Source organism: Ictidomys tridecemlineatus, chromosome 4 (genome assembly GCF_052094955.1).
Source record: "Ictidomys tridecemlineatus isolate mIctTri1 chromosome 4, mIctTri1.hap1, whole genome shotgun sequence".
Lineage (NCBI taxonomy): Eukaryota > Metazoa > Chordata > Mammalia > Rodentia > Sciuridae > Ictidomys > Ictidomys tridecemlineatus.
In genome coordinates, this window is record NC_135480.1 from 122,015,062 (window position 1) to 122,036,092 (window position 21,031).

At 52.3% G+C, this 21,031-nt stretch overlaps 1 protein-coding gene across 1 annotated transcript; it reads right to left on the minus strand.

Moving 5' to 3' along the window:
* Nucleotides 1-13,447: 13,447 nt before the first annotated feature.
* On the minus strand, nt 13,448-19,696 carry LOC101977271 (ankyrin repeat domain-containing protein 11-like). The gene is given in 9 exon segments (XM_078047377.1): nt 13,448-14,392; nt 14,394-14,760; nt 14,763-15,409; nt 15,411-15,618; nt 15,621-17,419; nt 17,421-18,415; nt 18,635-19,015; nt 19,017-19,086; nt 19,088-19,696. Coding segments are annotated over 9 exon segments (5,064 nt in total). The 5' UTR covers nt 19,540-19,696; the 3' UTR covers nt 13,448-14,247.
* Between the last annotated feature and the right edge of the window lie 1,335 nt (nt 19,697-21,031).

A 21,031-nucleotide genomic window follows, 5' to 3' on the forward strand; every position in this document is an offset into this window, starting at 1 on the left:
TGAATATAGAACTACAGGACTTGTTTGCCAGCTGGATTTCATTCTTGCTTTCTTTGGTCTCATCCATGCTTTGCACAACTAGAATACATATCACTTGGTCTTGATATAGAATTGCTATTATATATCGCTACATGCTGTTTGCAAAAACTTTGTTGAGGATTATTTTTTATCTATGTTTATGAAAGATATTGGTCAGTACATTTTTTTCTGTTTATGTCTTTATCTTATTGACATTATAGTCCCATGGTGTAATTTGGAAAATGTTCTCTATTCATTTATTTTCTGAGAGAGATTATAAATAATTATTATCATTTCTTTCTTAAATTTTTGGTAGAATTTACAGTGAAAATTTTTTATGCTTGGTGCTTTCTTCATTGGAAGGCTGTTTATTATTCACCTGTTTCCATCCCAGATATAGACTTACTCAAGATGATCTATTTCTTCTTTTGTGAATGCTATAGACTGAGTTGTATCCCTTTAAAATGTATTAGTTGGAACATAATCTCCTATGTGATGGTGTTCAGAGGTGGGGCCTTTGAGAGAAGGTTATGTCCTGAGGGTGGAGCCTCATTAATGGGATTAGTGCTTTGGTTAAAGAGGCCACAGGGTCTTCCCATCTTCTGCCATGTAAGAACACAGCGAAGAGATATCCTTCTATATTCCAGGAGGTAAATCCCCAAGAGACACTGAAATTGCTGACATCTTGAATTAATTTTGAACTTCTTCATCTCCAGAAGTATGAGAAATAAGTTTCTGTGTCAATTCAAAATCATATCAAGGCACTCAGTTTATGGTATTCTGTTAGAGCAGCATGAATATATTAAGACACTGAGTTTTGGTGGTTTGCATCTTTTAAGGAATCAGTTCATTTTCAAATTGTAAGCATGCATAGTTTTCCTAATATTCTTTTTGTTAATCTTTTAATGTTCATGACATCAGTGGTGATGAACTTATTTTATTGCTGATATTAGTAATTTTTAAATTTTTTATGTCTGTCTCCTCACTTCTCTTCTTTCCTCCTGCTCTACTTCTGATTTCTCTCTTTCCTGACCCTTTCTCTCTCCCATTACCTTGGTCTGGGTTTTATCAATTTTATAGATCTTTTTAAAAATGGCTTTGTATTTTGTTGATTTTTTTGATATTGATTTTAAAAAAACTTCATTGATTTTTGTTCTAATTTTTATATCTTTTCTTGCTTTATTTAGGCTCTTTCTCTATTTTTCTAAGACGGATACTTAAATTATTGATGTTATAGCTTTCTTATTTGAATATATGTATCCTGTGCTAAAATCTTTCTTCTAAGTACTGCTTTCTATACATCCATGGTTGGCTGGCTCCATTTCTTGGACCTGAGGTGAGGCAGAATATCATGGTGGAGGGCTTAGTGAAGAAGAGTTGTTCAGTTCAGGGCAGCCAGGAAGCAGAGAAAGAGAGGGAGAGTATGGGCTGTGGAGAAGATAAATTTCAGGCCAAGTTCCAAGTGACCTACTTGCTCCAATTAGGTGTCTTCTCCTAGAAGTTCATTCAGCTATCACTGGAATAATCCCCTGATGAGGTCAAAGCACTCATGATTCAGTTATTGGCTAAAAACTCCAACTCTGAACCTTGATGCATGGGTGACCATGCTTTCAGCACATGAGCCCTGTGGGGGACATTTCAGATTCCAACCCTAACACTAACACAATCCTTTATCCTTTCAATAAATATTAAAGAACCTATATCTTAGTCTAATTTTTATTACATTACTAACATTGTTTTGAATTGAGAACTCATATATATTAATGGGATGCCATGTGATTTTATACACACACACACAGAATGTAGAATTATTCAAAAGTCAAGCTCATTAATATTATCTATCTAGTTCACTGCTGATCTATTATATTTTTGTGGTGAAACATTTTAAACTTACTTTTAGTTATTTTGAATTATATAATAAGGGTCTCATTTCATTATTCTGCATATGCTATCCATTTTCTCAACACCATTTGTTAAAATGGTTGTCTTTTCTCCAATGTATGTTTTTGATATCTTGTCAAGGATCAAATGATTCTAGATGTGTGGATTTATCTCAGTGTCTTCTATGATATTCCACTGGTGGATGTGTCTGTTTTGAGGTTAGTATCTGGTAACAATCGTTTTCCTCTTTTCTTCTATAAGTTAAATTTGTAGACATAAATTTAAACATGAAACTCTAAGACATTTATAAAATAACATGAGAAAACATCTAGGTATCCTTGCATTTTACAGTATCTTTTTAATTCAATACCAAAATATAATTCATGGAAGAAAATACTGGTAAATTGGGACTTTGACAAAATTTAAAACTTTAGAAACCTGAGAGATTGAGGTAGTAGGAATGCATGAGTCCAGGAGTTTAAGACAAGCCTGTCAACAAAATGAGATCCCATCACAAATAATGCATGAATCAATCAATGAATCAATAACTTATGGTCTGAAAAAGAAAATGTTAAGATAATGAAGAAACAATCCACAGACTGGGAGTAGATATTTGCAAAATAAATATCTCATTTTTTGTTATGTTCAATTTTATTTCTTTTGCATTGTTTGCATTTAATTGTGATTTTGCATTTAAAACATAGTAAATTTCCCTCACTACCTGTCACCAAAGCAGTTCTTTTTCTCCTACCAGATCCCCTGTGGAGTATAGGCCAACTGCTTTCCGCCAGCCCCTGTGGGCAGCAAACCTTCTCAGAGGTGGAGAACCTTCAAGATACCAGCATCAGAACTGGGGTCTACACTTGGTGGCTCCTACTTTGACTCATTGGCACCACAGCACTGCCCTTAAGGGGGGAACTAACTACATTTCAGGATGAGGAGAGAGACAAATCCTAAATGAGTCCACATAGATCAAACTCAGGCCTTGAGTTCAACATGGTGAACCTCTGATTTTAACACTCCATCAACTCTACCCTGAGAAGGATCCCATCTGCATTAGGGCTGTCCTTCCATGCTTGGCTCCTAAGGACAGGGGGCTCAGGGCCTAACAAAATAGCAGCCTCTACTGCCCATGCTGAGTGTCAGGGAAGCTGCCTTCCTACAGGACAGCTCTTATCCACATGATGACCCAGCCTCTCATGGCACTGACCCATGTCCTCAGCCTTCCCATGCAAACCCCAATTCTTGCCTCTTCCTTGAGAAGGGAAACACTGGGGCACTCCTCCCTTGGAGGGTTTCTGGCCTCTTGGTCTCCAATCTACAATGTAATTGGGCCCTTGGTTTGGGAGGCAGCTGGGGAGGGTGACTATGGACAGCACCATGCATGAGTCAGGAGGTACAGACTGCTGGCCCTGGTGTTGAGAGTCTGTCCAGGACCTAAGTCCAAGGATGCCTCATCCCAGTATCTAATTATCAGCCACTTGGTGAGAAGAAGCCAGGGACACTCCTGGGCATGCATGGACTGAGGCCTGAGAGGAGACCCTGCCAGTGCTGCAGAAGTCACCCTGCCATGACTTAGTGTTTATGTCATACTTTGGAGAAGTTAAAAAAAAGGCAAGAACCATCAAACGGAAGGCTGAGTAACAGCTGGGCTGAGTCATGGCAGGCAGAGGCCTCTGGCACATGGTCAGTGGCTGGGGGTAGGTGATTGTAAGGTGGGAAGAGGGGAAATAGGCCTACCTGCCATGCTCCTTTGGACTTCTGAAGGGAGCTGGCAGACCATCCAAAGAACATGGGCTTTTCAGGTCTGGTGTTACAGGTCTACACACCTGGAGCTGCCTGGAAGCTGACCAGAACCTAGATTCACAGCACAGCTTGGCAATAAGTAGCCCTGATTGACCTGGGCAAGTGACTCAGGCTTTTTAGCCTCAGTCTCCTGTCTGTCTAAGACAACAGGGGCTGGTCCTATAAGAGGCTGAGAGCCCAGGACTCCAAGTCCAGCATATTAGGTCTGAGTACAGGCTACCCTGCCATGTTCTCTGTCACCAAGGAGAAGTCCTACTGGCCTGGGTAGGTACTACTCTAGAGCAGGGACTCTGGGGGTACCCATGGGGCCTTCCTTCCAGCCTCAGACCCTCCCAACCAAAACAAGGCTTTGGTGGCTGGGCTATTTTCTTGATGACATTTCACACATCCTCCTGCCTTGGGGCCCAATATCTCTGAAGGGTTCTGGGTCCAGTGGACTGGGCTCTGCAGGCAGCCAAGGCAGGCAGGATCTCCTATTTCAGTCAGCTTCCTGGCCATCAGCCTGGTCAGAACCCTCATTGTGTGGCTCCTACTGCATCCTAGGAGGCTGAGGAAAGCTGACTAAGGGTCTTGCTCTACATGAGGACCTCAATAACAGCCACCCCAAGCTCTGTGGGAATTTCAGCCTCTGGTTGAAGGGTGGAGGCCCTTTCTGCACATCCTGAGAGGAGTCTGGCAGGGTGGGGTGGGGCCCCATCACCTCCTGGCCAGAGTACCCTGCAGATGGCAGGCATCTGTGTGCTGAGGAAGCCCCTATCCTGCCGAGCTCAGGGATCAGGAAATGAAGGCACCTGAAGACACCAAACACTCTCCTTCAGGTTCTGAAGAACTAAGAAGGAAGAGACTTTCCTAAGACCACCTGGAAAGGCATGATAGAGGCAAGCCAATCCTGTCCTGCAGGGTCCTATACGCTCTTTGAGGTTAGACTCAAGCTACCTGTGTCCAGGATCTGGCTCCTGGGCCCCACCCCAACCTTGGAGCCCATGTGATCCCAGCACTCTCCCTCAGATGTGTTCCCTGCTCCCCCAGCTAGCAGGTGCCTGCTTCTCCCACCCCATACTCCCTGCAGGAGGAGGTTCCTATAGCATCCCTTTCCTCATGCACATTTAGCTCACTGGAAGCCATCTGCCCCAAGATGGTAGCAGCAGATGCCTCATTGAACAGTGGTGCCTGACATGTGATCAGCCCAGCACCTGCAGCAGATATGAACAATGCTAGCCAGGGACAGGGACAGGGACAGAGCCACCCCAAACATTCTGTTGGAACAGAAGTACCTTGTCCAGGGTGAAGCTGAGCAGGCCAGAACACATAGATGGCCCAACAGGGCTGGAATAAGGGTGTTGATGGACCTGGAGTCAGAGCTGTCCTGGCAGAAGCCCCTCACTCCAGTTGCCTGGAGGGAGTTGATGGGGGACCCTCTCTAGCAGGCTGTGCCCCTGGGGAATAAGACTCTGCCCTTTGGCCCCTTGGGAAAAGCCCATAGTGTTGGGGTACTAGTTCCAGGCCCTAGACCTACCCCTGCCAAGAAGGAGCAGGTGGACCACTCAGTCATTCCCCATGAGGCTGCCACTGCACAGAGAGCAAGCTCAGGCTAATGGAAGGGCATCCAGAACTTTCTAGTGTCCCAGAGGCTCAGAAGCTAAGCTGGAGCCAAGGGCAAGCCCCACCCACAGCTCTTCCCCTAGACAGCCTGAGTATCTTAGCCTTTCCTATCCTGGATCCCATCTCCATCTCCTCTGACTTACTATCACTGCAGGGGCAAGTGGTCATACTGGTTCAGGGGACCATGAACCTGCACCTCCTAGGAGGTGGTGGCCATAGATCTCAAACCAACTGGTCATCTAGGATGCACATGACTAATTGATGAAGAAGCCTGTTTCCAGGCAGCAAGCTCAAGACCTGGGTAGGGAGGAAAGGCTGCTGAGGACCCTGGGACCCTGGCCTTTGGCTCAGCTCTGTCCTCTCCAGTCCCAGGAGTAGGGCTTTTTGGTGGTTGATCCTCAGCTGGGCACTGGAGAGGGAGCCCAGCATGGAGTAGGGGCCTGGTGGGGAAAGCACTGGTGGGCAGCATTACCCTAATCACTGGTATGGGGCCAGGCCACCCCCAATAAAAACTGAAGACACTGGCTCAGAACTCTCAAGGCTTTGGTTCAATGTGAGATAGAATATCTTTGTTGTAGAAAGAACCTGAACATTTTAGGGCCTATTTGCTGGGCTGCTGAGCCTCTGGTGCATCTATGGTCACTGGCTCAGCATTCATTTGGTGTGAGAGGAGGGGAGAAGATGGAGCCTGCTGCCAGATGAGCTCTTTCCTGGGCCAGGATGGTCAGCCCAGTTCCTTAGGACCCCATCAACTAACACTCAGTTATATTCTGAGATCCAGAACCCACTGCAAGCCCCTTAGCCTGCCCATGTGCCCCCTTCCCTTCTCCTGCACTCCTGCACTCCTACAGTGCTGCATGCAAACACACACAGTACCTCTGCTCCCTAGAAACTTACATTTGTTCTGCTTTAGCAGGGCTTGAATGAGGACATGCTTCACTCTCTCAGCAGCTTCCTTGGACCACTCCACCCCTGTGGCAGTAATGTATGAATAGACATAAGTCTGGGGGGCTGGGAATGGGAAGCTCCCAATCACTCACTGAGTAGACCAGGGTGGGGTCATCTACTGCACCAGAGTGGGTGCTGGGGCTCCACCATGGGCAAAGCCATGGGTAGGGCATGTGAGGATGTGGTCACTGGTCCTCATCTGGGGGACATGTCCCAGGCACTCAGAGCACATGAGTGTTGCTGGCCAGAGAGGCAAGAGCTGAGCCTGTTACTTGGTCTCTGCCCACCTGCCTGAACATATGTCCATCCTCAGCACTGCCATGTCCCCTATTATTCCCTCTTTCAGCCACAACTCATTTGGACAGGTGACTAAGGAATGAATGAGGTAGCAGACTGGCTCAAGCAGAGGAAGCAGTGAGGCTGTGCCCTCCTTCTTGGCCCTGCTGGAGGCTGATCCCAGATCCAATTGATGCTCCAGTTGATTGGCTCTCTCTCCCTATGAGCATGATGGGTCCTGCCTGACATTTCCCTAGATAGTTAATTGATACCCAAGTAATTTGTCCTGGAAACCTCATTATATGCTAAGTGGTTTGCATAAGCCTTTAGCATTTGTTTCCTAGAAATGAGATTGGCAAGTTAATAATGTGCCCCTAATTACACTGTTCCCTGTTGGCATTGGAAAAGAATTACCAGGAGACCGGACAGGGTGCTGGTGGGTGGCTATGGTGCCTTACTAGGGCTTTGAATAAAGCTTCATGAGTCCCTAGAGCTTCTACACTTCTGCAAAAGTCCCCAGCCTCAGTTTCCCACCTGATGCTTTTCCTCTTGCAACAGAGCTTTGATTTTACACTGAGAAACACCATCTCCATGGTTGGGTGGAGGCCGGCTCTTCCCCTGGCTCTGGACACCCCAAGCCACAGTGACATGCTCAGGGAAAGGCCTGTGCAGCCAAGTTGCACCACCTATGGCTTTAGCTGGAGCCATTCAGCTAGAGCATCCACATGCAGGGGGTCACTAGATGCTGCTGGGCTGCTGAGCCTCTGGTGCATCTATGGTCACTGGCTCAGCATTCCTTTGGTGTGAGAGGAGGGGAGATGTTGGAGCCTGCTGCCAGCTGAGCTCTTGCCTGAGCCAGGATAGCCAGCCCAGTTCCTTAGGACCCCATCAAGGAAGGAGGAAATCTGGAGTTTCTGCTGAGCCCCCATGGGGCAGGGCTGGTGGAGAGCTAGGAGGCAGCCAGGCCCTGGAGTTGCTCACCCTGGAGTCAATGCTCAGGACTTACTTTTGCTTCAGGTAGTTCCTTTCACACGTGACCTGGAGTTCTGATCACACACAGGATGACTTGGTTTGTACACCTGCAGACTCTTGCTCCAGGATTCACCCACATGAGAGCCTGTGAGGAGTCCGCAGGGAGGATGAAAGCCTGATCAAATGCTAGGCCTGGAGCAGAATGTCCTTGAGGATGGCTCCACTCTGTGTTCAGGGGTCTGCTGCCCATGCTGGGGGCCATGGACAGGGGAAGCTAACAGTAGCTGATAATTAGTGAAGCTGCAGGAGGTTCCCCAGCACCTCTCAACCCAGGCAGACAGCCCAGCCCAGTGGTGTTATGGTTTGGACCTTGAGTGTCCCTGAGAGGCCCATGTGTTAGGATTGGTCCCCAGCCCATGGCCCTATCCAGAGGTGGTGGAACCTGTAGATGGTGGTCCTAGTGGGCAGTCCTAGGTTGCTAGGGGTGTGCTCTCCAGGGAAGAGTGGACCCCTGGTCTCTTCCTGTTTTCTTTCTGGCTGCTATGAAGTGAGCTGCTTCATTCCTGCCATGATATGCTGCCCTGCCATAGGCCCTAAAGTAGTAAGACCAAGTGACCCAGAACTGAAACCTCTGGAAACATGAACCTTCCCTCTTTTTAAGGTGATTTTCTCAGTTATTTTACCACAAGAACAGAAAACTGGCTAGCACAGGTGGGCTTAACCAACATAGAACTGTGGGCCCAGAGTAGGAGCCAGCAGGCCCTCCAGGCAGCTGGGTATCAACATGTGACAGTGCAGTTCATGTCCAGACTGTTGACAGACAACTGAAGTCATGTGTCCATGTGCTTTAGGAACCCATGGAAGTTAACAAAACAGCTCCATTTCCAGGTCTTCCTGCTGGAAGATCAGACCTGGGGTGCTGGCTCTGAGGCAGATCATGGTGGGCTGGCCCTCTTGCCACTAAGGATCAAACCAGAGAGCTGTCCAAAATATAGGGCTGTGTTGGATGTGGGAAGGAGGGAATGCCACCCAGAAGCTGATGGAAGAACTTACCAGGTTGGAGCACAGAGAAGTTCCTGCTGGTACAGCAGGTGTGAAGGTGACCAAGACATATGGGTGCCTGAGGACAAATTGCTCTGTGTTGCTTATCTTTTGCTGTGAACAAGTTATCCCAGAACAAAGTTTACTATTGCACAGTTTTGGGGGGACAGTAATCTGGAAGCAGAATGGTGAAGGACTCTGTCTCTGGGTTTCATGGGGTTGCTTGCAGTCAAGAGGATGGCCAGGGCACCATCCTCCCAAATCTTGATGGGGATTGAAAGACCACTTCCAAAACGGTGCCCTAGCATGGCTAGTGGCAGGATGCTTACAATCCTAGCCAAGTGGACTCATTCACATTGTGGCTCATGATGGGTCAGGGGACCTCCCTCAAAGCAAATGAGAAGAGGGAGAGAAGAAGTCAGAGAGGAAAAAGGAGAGGTAGGTAGAGAAAAACAGGGAGAAGGAGAGAGAAAGAGGGAGAGAAAGACAGAATCGAAGAAAGTAAAAGAGGAGAGAGAGAGAGAGAGAGAGAGAGAGAGAGAGAGAGAGAGGAAAAAGCAGAGAAGAAAAGGAAAGTGGGGAGAGAGAGAAAGAGAGGGAGAAATATAGACAGGAAGAGAATGAGGAGGGAGATAAAGAGGAGACAGAGATAGACAGGGAGAGAGAAAGTTGGAGCGAGATGGGGGGGAGAGAGAGAGAGAGAGAGAGAGAGAGAGAGAGAGAGAGAGAGAGAGAGAAATGATCACCACCAAGACAAGAGATACAGTATGCTGTGTAACCTAAACCTGGAGCCAAGGAGAGAGCCATGGTTTCTGCCATCCTCTGTTGGTCATATAGACCCATCCTGTGTTATGCAGCAGGACAGGGACACAAGTTCCTGAAGGGCAGATCACTGGGCCATCTTGGAGGCTGGCTATCACAGGCTCCCGGAAAAAAAATAAGCACATAGATGGCCTGACATTTTCAGTACAAAAAAAAAAAGATTCATATTCTATGGCAAGGTTTGGGGATAAATAAGTAATGGACACATGGAGAATAACCTCTCCACAATGAGTCAATTATTAAGTAAAAAAATGAAAGAAGAAGTTGTACAGAGATTAATTACAACACATTACTTAGCAGTGACCAATGTATGCAAAAAACATCTTTTACACACTGAATCCTGATTCATGAGGATGAGAGGAATCAGACATGTGTGTGCATCTGGCCTCCATGAGAGAACAAACTTTGACTCTCTACAGAGGAATGTTGATGGGTAATTTCTAAATCTGAAAAGAAAAGGAAAAAGCAGAAGCAATATTGCTATTGAGAAGTAAATATTAAAAGAACCAGTCTAAATATCAGGAGAAGGATGGAGAAAGTAGGGAGCTACAGAAGAGGAGATGGGTTCCATCCCAAGCCCTACAGAACTATCTGATTATCCAAACTGTGCACACTTATCACTTTGTTTAGAACAAAACACAAAGGAAATTTAAATCACCAAAAACAAAACCCAAAGCATCCAAGCTGCCTTACATGCCCAGCTCCCTGCAGCCTGGGCAGGAGCACAGACAGCCAGGCCTTTTCCTGGGTCTGGGCTTCCCAATGTCCTCCTTCCCCTCCTGCAGGTGCCCTTGGTCTTTCTGCTCTGTCCTGGCCCTCAACTTGATCCCCTGGCCTGCCACTATCTAGATTGCCCTCTGCAAGGTGGGGAGGAGCCTAAGAAATGGAGGTTGCCAGCTAGGCAAGCAGATCCCTCACCACCAGCCCACACTGGCCTCTGGTGTCAGAAGCTGAGGGGCTTGGTACCCTGGCTGGGAGGCAGGAAGCAGGCTGTGCCATCCTTCCACACTCCTCACCCACCACCCACCTGCCACTCACCCACATTCCAGTGCAGCCACCTCTGCTGTCATTATTAATTGACAAAACTCCACCAGGTGCCTAGCCAGGGGAGTGCAGTGGGAACCGCTAGGCTGCTTGGGTTGCTGCTGGGGCAGGTGGGCCAGGTCCACGAGCCCCCATCCCACACAGGCCCCTGGTGGTGCCCCAAGTTCCTCACCTTTCTGAGGGACCAGAGACTGGGCTTCCTTGGGCAAGACAGGGGTGTCTGCAGCTGGGCACTGTACCTGGAGACACTGATTGTACCATCCCACTGATGGGGGAAGAGGCACAGAGAGGTGAAGTGACTTATCCCAGCACACAGAGCAGAAGCCTGAATTAGAACCTGTACACAGCTGTCTCCACCAGGGCCAGGATCTCCAGGCAAAGGCCTTCAGGCGCTTTTCTGAGGAGGCAGTAGAACAACCCCCTGGGGGAGTGTGCTAGGGATCTAAGGGGAATATTGGCTCCCCTGCAGCCTGAGCTGGCCTTGAGGCCCTGCAGGGTTGGCTCCAGGAGGCCCATGGCTCTAGTGAGATGTTGAGGAAGGGGCCAAGGGGCCCAGCTTGACCCTCTCAAGCAGCCCAGTTTCTGGGGATGGGGTAGACAGAAGCTGGCCTTGGGCAGATCATACAGGCCGCTCCAGCTCTGGCTGGAGTTCCTGAGGTCATAGAAGAGCCCTGAGGGGTTCTAGGTGAAACCCAGAAGCCAGCCAATCCACTGCTGGAAGTCACCCCCTCCCAGTTCCTAGGCAGGTTGGGGGACTGGGAAGAAGCACAAAGGCCAGCAGGTGAACTGGAAAGTCTATTTGGATCTGACTAGAATTAATAAGAGTTTCAATAATATTCTTAGCCCCTAAAACCAATTAGCTCATGGTGGCCTATAAGGCTCTGTAGAAAAAAGCTTAGACTCCTGAGTGCTGCTCCCACAGCCCCAGGGGAATGGTCTGCCCTACAGTTCCCACCTGTGGCCTGCTAGCTAGAAAGCCAACACCTGTGGCCTCTGTGAGCCCTGCTTCTCCAAACAGCCTTCCTCACTGTTGGTCACCATGTTTCAGGCCTGAGCCAATCCTTAGATTCCTCCCCTCCTGGAGTCTTTTCAGTCCCAGGGAAGGTGAGACAGTAATCATTCCCACCTGATGTCTGAGTTGTGCCCAGTTTATTAGAGAGAAGCCATCAGATCCCTGCCAGGTATTCTCAGCTTCAACCCTGTTCTTCCAATTTCCCTGACCCATGGTCCTGATGGAGGTCTGTCCAAATCTGGAAGAAGTTAGGAGGGCAGCTTCTGGGGCCACCTGCAATCTTTCCAGTCTGGGCTTCCATGGGAGTGCCAGGGAGTACAGTGTGTTTGTGTGTGTGTGTGTGTGTGTGTGTGTGTGTGTGTGTGTGTGTGAAGTTTGTGTGGAGTGTGGTGGGCAGCTGGACAGGGCTGTTCCTCCTGGGGACCCTGATAGCCTGGGGCACTCTGGCAGGGGTTTTGGGCACCAGCTCAGACCCACCGCAGCAGGTAGGTGGACTGAGATGACAGTTTTCCCACCCAGGGGGAGACAGACAGGAATCTGTACACTGATAGTGTCTTTTGCAATTAGTTGCTCCCTGATCATGTCCCCTGGAACCTCTATACCTCCCCACCTGGCTCTGCCCCATCTGCTGCCAACTTAGGTGCCTTCTCTCCTTAAGGGACAAGCAAGTGTTTCCCATCCTCAATGGGAAGGGGTCTCAAAGCTTGGGTGAGAATGTGACCCTTTCCCTACCTCTCCATGTGTGCAATGCCTGCCCAAGCCTATGGCAGTCATGTGTCCCCTGGAGAGCTTTTCTCAGGTCTGCTTGAGGAAGTGACATAAAATTTTAGGGGGAGAGCTCTGGGTGCTTTCACTATGGCCCTGTTCTCTTCACACCCTTGAGAGGATTCCAATGGGGGACCTGGATATTGGGCTGACCCATGCTCAGGTGCTCAGTGAGCAGGTGCAACCCTCTGCCTACCACCTTGTTCCTGGGCCCAGCCTGGGACTAGACTCCTGCTCATCCACTCTTCACTTACTGGGAAGTTCCTGCACGTCCAAGAGACTTCATATGTATTTGTACATACAATGCCCACCAAAACTGCAGGGGAAAACATGTTCTAAGTGAGAGCTGGTGGTCAGTTTTCTCAGAAGCTGCTGTAAACCCACCCCAAGGGGATCCTCAACACTCAATAAACACAGGCTTGAGTGAGGGGCCTGGCATCTGGGCTGCATCTAGTCAGGATATGTTGGGCTATCCCTTGGGCTCAGCAGGAACCCATCATTGAGTATGTGGCTGAGTCTCTTTCCCTGCTGCCTTTCTGTTTGGTCCACAGCCCAGCTGCACTAGCATAACGTAACAGGTTGCTGAGAGACCCAAGGAAACATCCACATATGGCATGCAAGATATTGGTGTACTTTTTCTTTTGGTACCAGGAATTGGACACAGAGATGTTTCATCACTGAACCACATCCCCAGACCTTTTTTTCTATTTTATTTAGAGATAGGCTCTTGCTAAGTTGCTGAGGCTGGCTTTAACTCACAATCCTCCTGCTTCGGCCTCCTGAGCTGCTGGGATCATAGGTGTGTGCCACTATGACCAGTGAAATTGGTGTATTTAAAGCTGCTCATGGAGAAGGCCCAGGGTAGCAGATTGGACAGGCAGTGGCCACCCCAGTATACCTACTGCAACTCCATCCCTTTTCATACCTTGTCCAATGGAAGCTGGCTAACAAGAGGAAATTGTCATCTCCATGGCACCCAGGGAGAAGGATTTACTGGTCAGGCCACAGTAGTGACATTATTAGAGTCCTTTATCTGCTTTGATTCTTTCATGACCAGTATCCAAAGAAGAAGCTGTCCTAGTTTGTGTGCAAAAAAGCAGCTACTAATGATAATGCTGGTCTGCCCTATATACAGGTGTGAGAGTCAGTGTTCCTTAGGATGCCATTTACCTGGACATTCTGGTCTGGGCTTAATGTGTCTTGGGAATAGACTGGGGCACTTCAGGGACATGGTTTGTCACTGTCCTCCATTTCTTTATTTTTTTAATTAATTAATTTATTTCTTTACACATAACTGAAAGTGATGTTACAGTACATAAGTTATTTACAACTGTGCAGTAATGTGTTGCAAAATAAATTATCTAGAAGGCAGCAAAAGTACATTGTGAATGTATATAAAACTGTACAGCGTTCGTTCACGGATACTCTCTATAGGATTTTTGGCTCTCTCTATAGGATTAGTGTTCCAAGTTACGTTCTCAAAGAGAAACAAAATTCCCAAGATTAAAGGAAAAAAATATACAAACCACGTGGATTTGACTCCATTAAAAACACTATTGGAGAGTCCTGGCTGAGTCCCTCTGTGGACGGCAGGTGGCCCTCGCCTGGCACCAGCGACCTCAGTGTCCCAGCCTGTCCTGAGGACCTTGGTGGGCGGACACTCCTGCCCCCGACCAGAGGTCACTGTCGTGTGAGGTGGACACCTCAGTCGTTTCCTTTAGTTGATCAGAGGGGAGCAGGGACTTCAAAAGCACACTCTCCTGCTCCTCGGGTGCCTGCAGCTGGCTGGAAGGGACCCAGGTGCCCCTCTGGATGGGCCATGGTCTCCTCCTCCTGCTGGGCCAACGAGGCACTGCAGCGTGGGGGTCGTTCTCCCTGCCACCGCTGGTAAAGACTCTGGTCTCCTGGCCTCCGGGCTGGTCTGGCAGGCAAGGTGTGTGGCCAGGTGTAGTCTCTGGGCTCCTCCTACCTGGCCGGCACAGTGCCCTCCTGCACTGCGGGCACGTCAGCAGCACTGGTGACTACGACCCTTGCCGGTGTCCTGCGACTTTCCCCTGGTGTCACGCTGGCAGCAGCACAAAGTCATCATTGACATCGACTATGGGCACGTAGAAAGAGGGCACCTCCTTCACACACAGCGACTTGTGCCCTGCGGGGTCCAGCTCCTGTGCCTTCAGCTGCCACTCCATCCTCTGCACAGCATTGGGCTGCGGCCTCATGCTGCTGCTGCATCAGGAGGCAGGTCTTCATAGGGTCTTACTTGTCATCCACGTCCTGTAGCCAGGAGATGAACTGGTGGGCGTTGAAGCGATCTCGTACGGACTTGTTCTCATCGCCCTGGCTCTCCAGAGGCATGTTGTAGACCTCAGAGTCCAGCAGCATCCTGCAGGCACTGAAAGACACTGCCTGGTTGGCGATTGTCCTGGCCGCCCGGCAATGCACCCGCAGGATCTCCTGCTCACACGACACGATCAGCTTCTCCCGCTGGATACTGTGCTGTAGAAGCAGCTTTCCCCACACCGTCTCCTGCTGCTTGAACAGCTCCTTTAGGGGCTCCGCCAGGGAAGGGGGGGTGCAATCACAGGGATGTGCAGCTTGCTGAGCGGCTTCCAGTCTAGGAGGTAGGACCCGGTGTAGGTGACCTACTCAGCATAGCACTGAGGTGCCTGGGGCGTGATTTAGCAGAGGATCTTGCGCTTCTCCTCAATCTTTTTTCGGATCTGGAGGTACTCCAAGTAGGGGTTGGACCTGTCGCTGTGGTAGGGCTCAATGTCGTCCAGCTTGATGGCATCCACAATGACGGCCAGCGTCTGCTGGATGACCTCCCGCGTCTGCTGCGTACTTGTGTTCAGCTGCTGCTGCAGCTGCTGGCTGGAGCGCTGGAAGCGGCGCTTGCGGGGGTGCTGGGCCTGGGCATCCTCCTCCTCAGAGGCATGGCCTTTGGCCCTGGCAGCTGGGGTGGGCGTGGGGGTGGGCTCCTTATCCGTAGGAGGTGTGCTCTGCTTGCTCTGGCTGGTCAGCATCTGAGCGTGGTTCCTGGTCATGCGCTGAGGGACCTCCTCCACCTTGGGGGCTTTCGGGGGATCGGCTGTGGGCTTGGGCTGTGGATCCGTAGCTTCTGGCTGGAGGCTGCCTGGGGGCCCCTCCACAGGGATGGCAGCAGGGGTGACCTCAGCACTGTCAGGCATCTGTGCCGTGCCATTGGTCGCAGGGCCGTCGGGTACATGGTGGGGAGGTGGAGGGGTCCTCAGTCTTGGTCTCCTCAGCTCCGACCCCCAGGGGACACTGTACAGGAGGGCCAGAGGCCAGTTCTGAGCCAGAGTCCAAGTCCTCGGGGGTCCTTTCACCTGCCACAGTCTCTGCCTCCACCGCGGCTTCAAGAACCACATCCAGCTTTGGCTCCTCTGAGGGCTCAGACTCGGCGGGAAGTGGGGAGAGGCCTGGTCAGGAGGCAGTATGGGCTGCCCCTCAGCCCCAGGGGCGCTCTCCTCTGGTGGGATGGGACTTCCTTCCTCGGGCTCAGTCTGGACATCTGAGGAGTCTTTGGGCTGGAGGGGGAGATCGGGCAGTGAGAAGGGCCCCAGGTCCAGGTCATCCTCGGGGCTGGTGAAGGCGTCATGCCAGGGCACTGGCTCGCCCTGGCTGAGGGCAGACAGGCTGTGGCCACCGTCCAGGAAGCTGCTTTCCAGGGTCCCCAGAGCCTCTACTTGGGTCATCATGGTGACACACGTGGGCTCAGGGGCCATGTCAAGGGGTGCCTCAGGAAGTGACTTGCAACCACTGAAGAAAGACTCCAGTCTGGCAGAGGTGGCATACGCAGTGTCCCCTTCTGTGGTGGAGACGGCCACAGAGATGGCTCCCGCCTCATCGTCTTTGACCTCCTCCAGGCCCAGTTCGGTGGCTGGCAAGGGGTAGGAGCTGGGGGATATGGGGTATGGGGGCTCTGAGGTGCTGAAGCATCCTGGAACAGTGATATGCAGGGTCTCTGCAGGACAGAAGTGTTTGAGGGACTCTGGGAACCTCTGTGGAGACTTCAGCAGAAGGTCGAAGTCCATGGGCCAGCTGACGGGGTTTTCAGAGGCACTGGCCACCAAGGTGGAGGAAAGGACCTGCTCCGCAGCAGGATAGGCCCAGTCCACCAGCTCCTCGGTGATGACAGTGTTGAAGGGGCCCTCGTCCAAGGGCTCCAGGTAGTTGGGCTCTGGAGGGATGATGGCTGCTGTGGCCTGCTGGTCCTCTGTGGCATCCAGAGGAAGGCCCAGTTCCGAGGGCAGGGCCCCCTTGATGGCTGGGGCCAAGAGGTCGCCCCTAGTGGCAGGGGAGGGCTTGGCTGGTAGGCCAGGGAACACGGCCTCTGGGGAAGGTGCGCTGCTGACCATGGCAGCTTTGGGTGAGGGGAGGTCATAGTCAGGGGAGTAGTAGCCAGGAGACAGGCAGGCAAACTTCTCTGCTGGAACAGGTGGCAGGGTAGCCTTGTCCTCCATCAAGTGCTGGCCGGGAGAGTCGAAGCTGGAGGCGGCAGGAACACTCTGCTGTCTGAACAGCTTGTCCCCCACACTGAACTCCTCCTCAGGGGTTCTCCTGATGTCCACGGTGATGGAGCGGTACAGGTTTGTGGGGACGGGCCTCGTGGGTGTCTGGCCCGGGTGCTCTGAAGCTCCGCTTGAGGCCACAGAAAACCTCATAGAGCGGGGGGAGCAAGCACTGGTGGTGGGCAGTGGGTGCTGGGTGTCGGCACAGTCGAACACCATGTCGGGGTAGTCGTCGGCACTCTAGGACTGGGTCCCGGGCATGTGCAGCTCTTCGTAGCTGGGACCCGACACCAGCGAGGTTGGAGTGGGCACCCCGGCGAGCTGGCTCTGCTCGGTCCCGGGCGAGGAGGGCAGGGCCTCCTTCAGGGGCAGCCCTGCTGACCAGTCTTTGGCCTCGGCACCCAGTCCTGGCGGGGGCTTGCTTTCAGGAACAGGTGGCGTCGCAGCTGACTCCTTGGCCTTCTTCTCTTTGAAGGGCGGGTCCAGCCCCAGGGACTTATTGGGCGCGGCATCCAGGCCCTTCTTGCGCGTGTTATCCGTGGGCTTTGCCTTTTTCTGGAGCCTAGGGTCCGCGGAGACGTCGCTGTCCAGGAGGGCGGCCTTGTCGGCCTTGGGCCTGGGGTCCTCGTATTTATAGGTGAAGCTTTTGAGCTTCAGCTCCTGGCCAGGGCACTGCCCCTTCTCCTTGTTTTTGTGTCTGTTTTATCTTGTGTTTCTTGACGACTTTTCCCTCCTTGTCTAGCTTGGGCACGGCGCCGTCCACACTGGGGTGGAAACTGCCCCTCTTCTCGGGAGCCATGCTCTGCAGGCTGCCCCTCTTTCGGTGCTCCTGCTTCCTCCTCGCAGGCTTTAGGGATTCCACGCTGGAGCCCTCAGAGAAGCAGTCCGACTCGCTTGTCAGGCCAGTGCCTGATGAGTCCGACAGCGAACTGACCTTCGACCAGGCAGGGGAGGACACAGCCTTCCAGTTTTCTGCGCACCAGTTCTTGCTGTGCTGGTCGGCGTGGCTGGTGCCATGGGACAAGGTGGAGGAAGCTGACAGTGAGCTGAAGAGCGATGGGTCCTTCAGTACCAGGGGGGAGCCCCTGTGGCAGCCCGTGCTCCCCACCGAGTCCCCGACCTCCTGGCTCTTGGAGGATGTGCGCTCGGACCCGGAGGAGCACAGCTTGTCACTCCTCTTCCCAGGCTGCACCTCCTTGCCCTGAGTCTCCTTCTTCCACTTCTTCTTCACTTTGCTCTTCTTCTTCTGCTGCCTGGGCGCAGGGGGCTCGCAGGCCTTCAAGCCGGGCAGGACTGTGTGCGCTGAGAGCCTCAGCTTCTCCCCCGTGCCCATAGCCAGACCGGTGTCCTCCTCGTCTGAGGTGTCATACAGGATGTGATGGGTGGCTTTCTTTGGCGTGGTAGTGCTGTTCTTGGCATAGCTCTTGACCTCCATCTTGGGGATTGACAGGAAGCTGCTGGCCTTGGGTTCTTTCCTATAGTCTTTCTTCAGTAGATGCTTGTCGTCCATGTGAGGGACCCTGTCCTGCTCATCGTCCTCATCAAACTCATACTCTTCCTTGACAGGTGTCACAGTCTTCTGAGGCTCTGGGTTCTTGACCTTGAGCTTCAGGCCCTTCTCAAACTCGGAGTCTGTATTGTTGCCATCAACTGAGCTGGAAGGTGCAAAGGATGGGGCGTCCTCCTCCTCAGAGCTCTCCAGGAGGGCAGGGCTGGCCAGCCCCTGCTTCTGGAGAAGGACGTCATTTGATCTATCCCCTCTGAGGCCAGCCACAGCAGAGGGAACCAAGAAGTCTGCTCAGAGGTGGGGCTGGCCTCTCGGCAGAGACCGCAGCTTCTTGGCAGCCAGGCCCCAGGTGTGGCTCCTTCAGTCCGGAGTTCCTGAAGGTGCCAGGCCCCCAGGAGGCTGGAAGACCCTGCGTGGCCATCTGTGGCTTTCCTTGCTGGAGTGGTACGTACCTTTGCCCAGCAGCAGGTTCACCATAGTTGGGGAGTTGGCAACTTTCAGCGGGGTCTCCCCTTTCCTGTTGCTCTGCTGAGGGTTTCCTCCATACCGCAGCAACAACTTTACCACCTTATAGTGCCCGTTGTTGGCAGCGTCGTGCAGTGGTGTGTTGTCATCCAGGCCCTTGGTGTTCACCTCTGCGCCTGCGGCCAGCAGCTGCTTGGCGACGTCATAGTAGCCATGGTTGCAGGCCTCGTGCAGCGCTGTCCAGCCTGCGAAGTCCTTCACATTGACATCAGCGCCCTTGCTGATGAGCTCCTTGATGCGCCGGGCATCCCCCCTGATGGCAGCACACATGGTGCAGGCGGGTCTCGCCCCACTCGTTCCTCTTGTTGACTTTGTCTTTGGTTTTTGAGACAGCTGGGCGTTCCCTTCTGACACACTGCAGACTGGGAGGGGTGCTTTGGTGTGATGTCTAGTGGTCTTTTGGCAGACTCCTCAGCTGTCATCTGCATGAGGAGAGCCACCTGCTGGCGCTCAGAGAGTGGGTAGCCAGCTCGGATCCCAGACAGCCCCATGCCCAACAGCAGCCCGGACTTTCGGGCGGCAGGCTCCTTCTTGATCCTCTTCGGCTCAGGACCCTGTTTCTCTGTGTCTGAGTCCTTCTGTTCTCCATTGGCCCCCACAGTGAAGGGCAGCTTCCGCTTGGTGGCTGGCTCTCTCACCTCCTTTCCTCCATCACTGCGGTCCAGCTTTGGGGTCTTGGTCAGAGAAACTTTATCTTTATCTTTTTTCCCAGTTTGTCTCTCCACCATGTCGCTGCTGGGAGAAAAGTCTTCCTGCTGTGGAGTTCTAGAGCGTGCGGCCCTGGGCATCGTTCTGCTCCCGCGCCTTGTCTTCTCTAGGCCGCCACCGCGTCATCGTCACCAGTCGATTCCATGGTGGAGAATCAGCGTTGCTGAAGACTGCAATCAACTCCAGCAGGGCTGTGTACTCCGGCTCCGACGGCGGCGCGGCTCGGCGGCGGCTCGGCGGCGGCTCGGCGGCGGGGCACGGGCGCGGCCCCTACAGCCGCGCGGCCCGGGCGGGAAGGCGGCGGCAGCTCGGGATCCGGCTGCTGAGAATGCGCAGCGGAGGGAAACGAGCGCGACCTTGGCGCGCCCAGGCTCGCGCGAGGCCTCGGCGCTCGCGCGGGCGCTACTGCGGGGACTTTTGGCCGCGGACTAGGTGGCGGCGCCTCTCTGGCTGGGGCCCTGGGTCCATCGCGCTCGGTATCGGGCGGCCTCTGGCTCCAGGACCCAGCGGCAGCTGCCTCCTCCATTTCTTTAAAGATGACACACCTCCCTCCTTTTCTCCATTGCTGGCTACCTTCTTCCATCTTGATCTGGAACTAGGGAAATGGGGCCCAGAGGATCTGGCAGCCACCTACCCTCTGCCAAGTCCACTCTGGGAGCCTAGAGTCTGGGAGGCAAACTATTATATGAAGGACTGGGAATGAGGCAGGTCACAGCTTGGCCACCCATTGTGTCCTTCCTCTAAATTGCCACTTCATGCCCACACCAAGAGAGGAAGTGGCCAGCTAGGACAGGGAACACGTTGCCTTCCTACAGTGGAGATGGGGCTTGAGGCTGTTCCTCTGGGTGAGGGTGGCAGGAGTGTCCCTGGCTCTCTGGCAGTGGGCACGGGGCCTCACCTGCTTTCCTGTTTGTTATCCTCTGAACCCCTGGCAGCCCATGCCTTGGCCTCATTCCAAGTGGAGGATAGACTTATGATTGCTGAAGCATAGCCACACCAGCATGGACTCCCTCTGTGGCTCACTGTGGCTAGTGGGGCACCAGTTAAAAATGAACCCTCAAAGAAAAGACAGAGCAAGTGGAGGCAGGTTTATATTCAAAGGAGTAGACTGAGCAGGAGAGCTATGATGTTTGTACAGCTTTGGGTCCATTGGGCACATGAACCTGAATCATCTTCACATGTTCTAGGAGGGCAATTGCAGACACTTTCTGGTCTGGAACTGGCCCTGGGAAGGTCTGTCCTATTGGGGCACTGTGGCCACATCCACCAGACAGTGCTGCATAGGATAGGCTGCCACTGGCCATACTAGGTGTTCCAATGGGCATGTCCAGGATCCTCCTTCATGTTCTAGTGGGCCTCCGCTTGTGGTTAGGTGGGTGAGGTCCTCATAGCTGCTGTCCTGAGGCTGGAGTGGGATGTCAGCAATCCAAGTGCTCACAGTACTCAGTTCTCTCCATCTGCCTGTCCCTGCTTCTCCTGGGAGCCTCCAAGCCTGTCCGGGGGCCTCTGCTAGGGTCCTTAGGAGTCTACAGGCTCTCCCAGGCCTCTTTTGGGTCATGCCATAGGACTCTA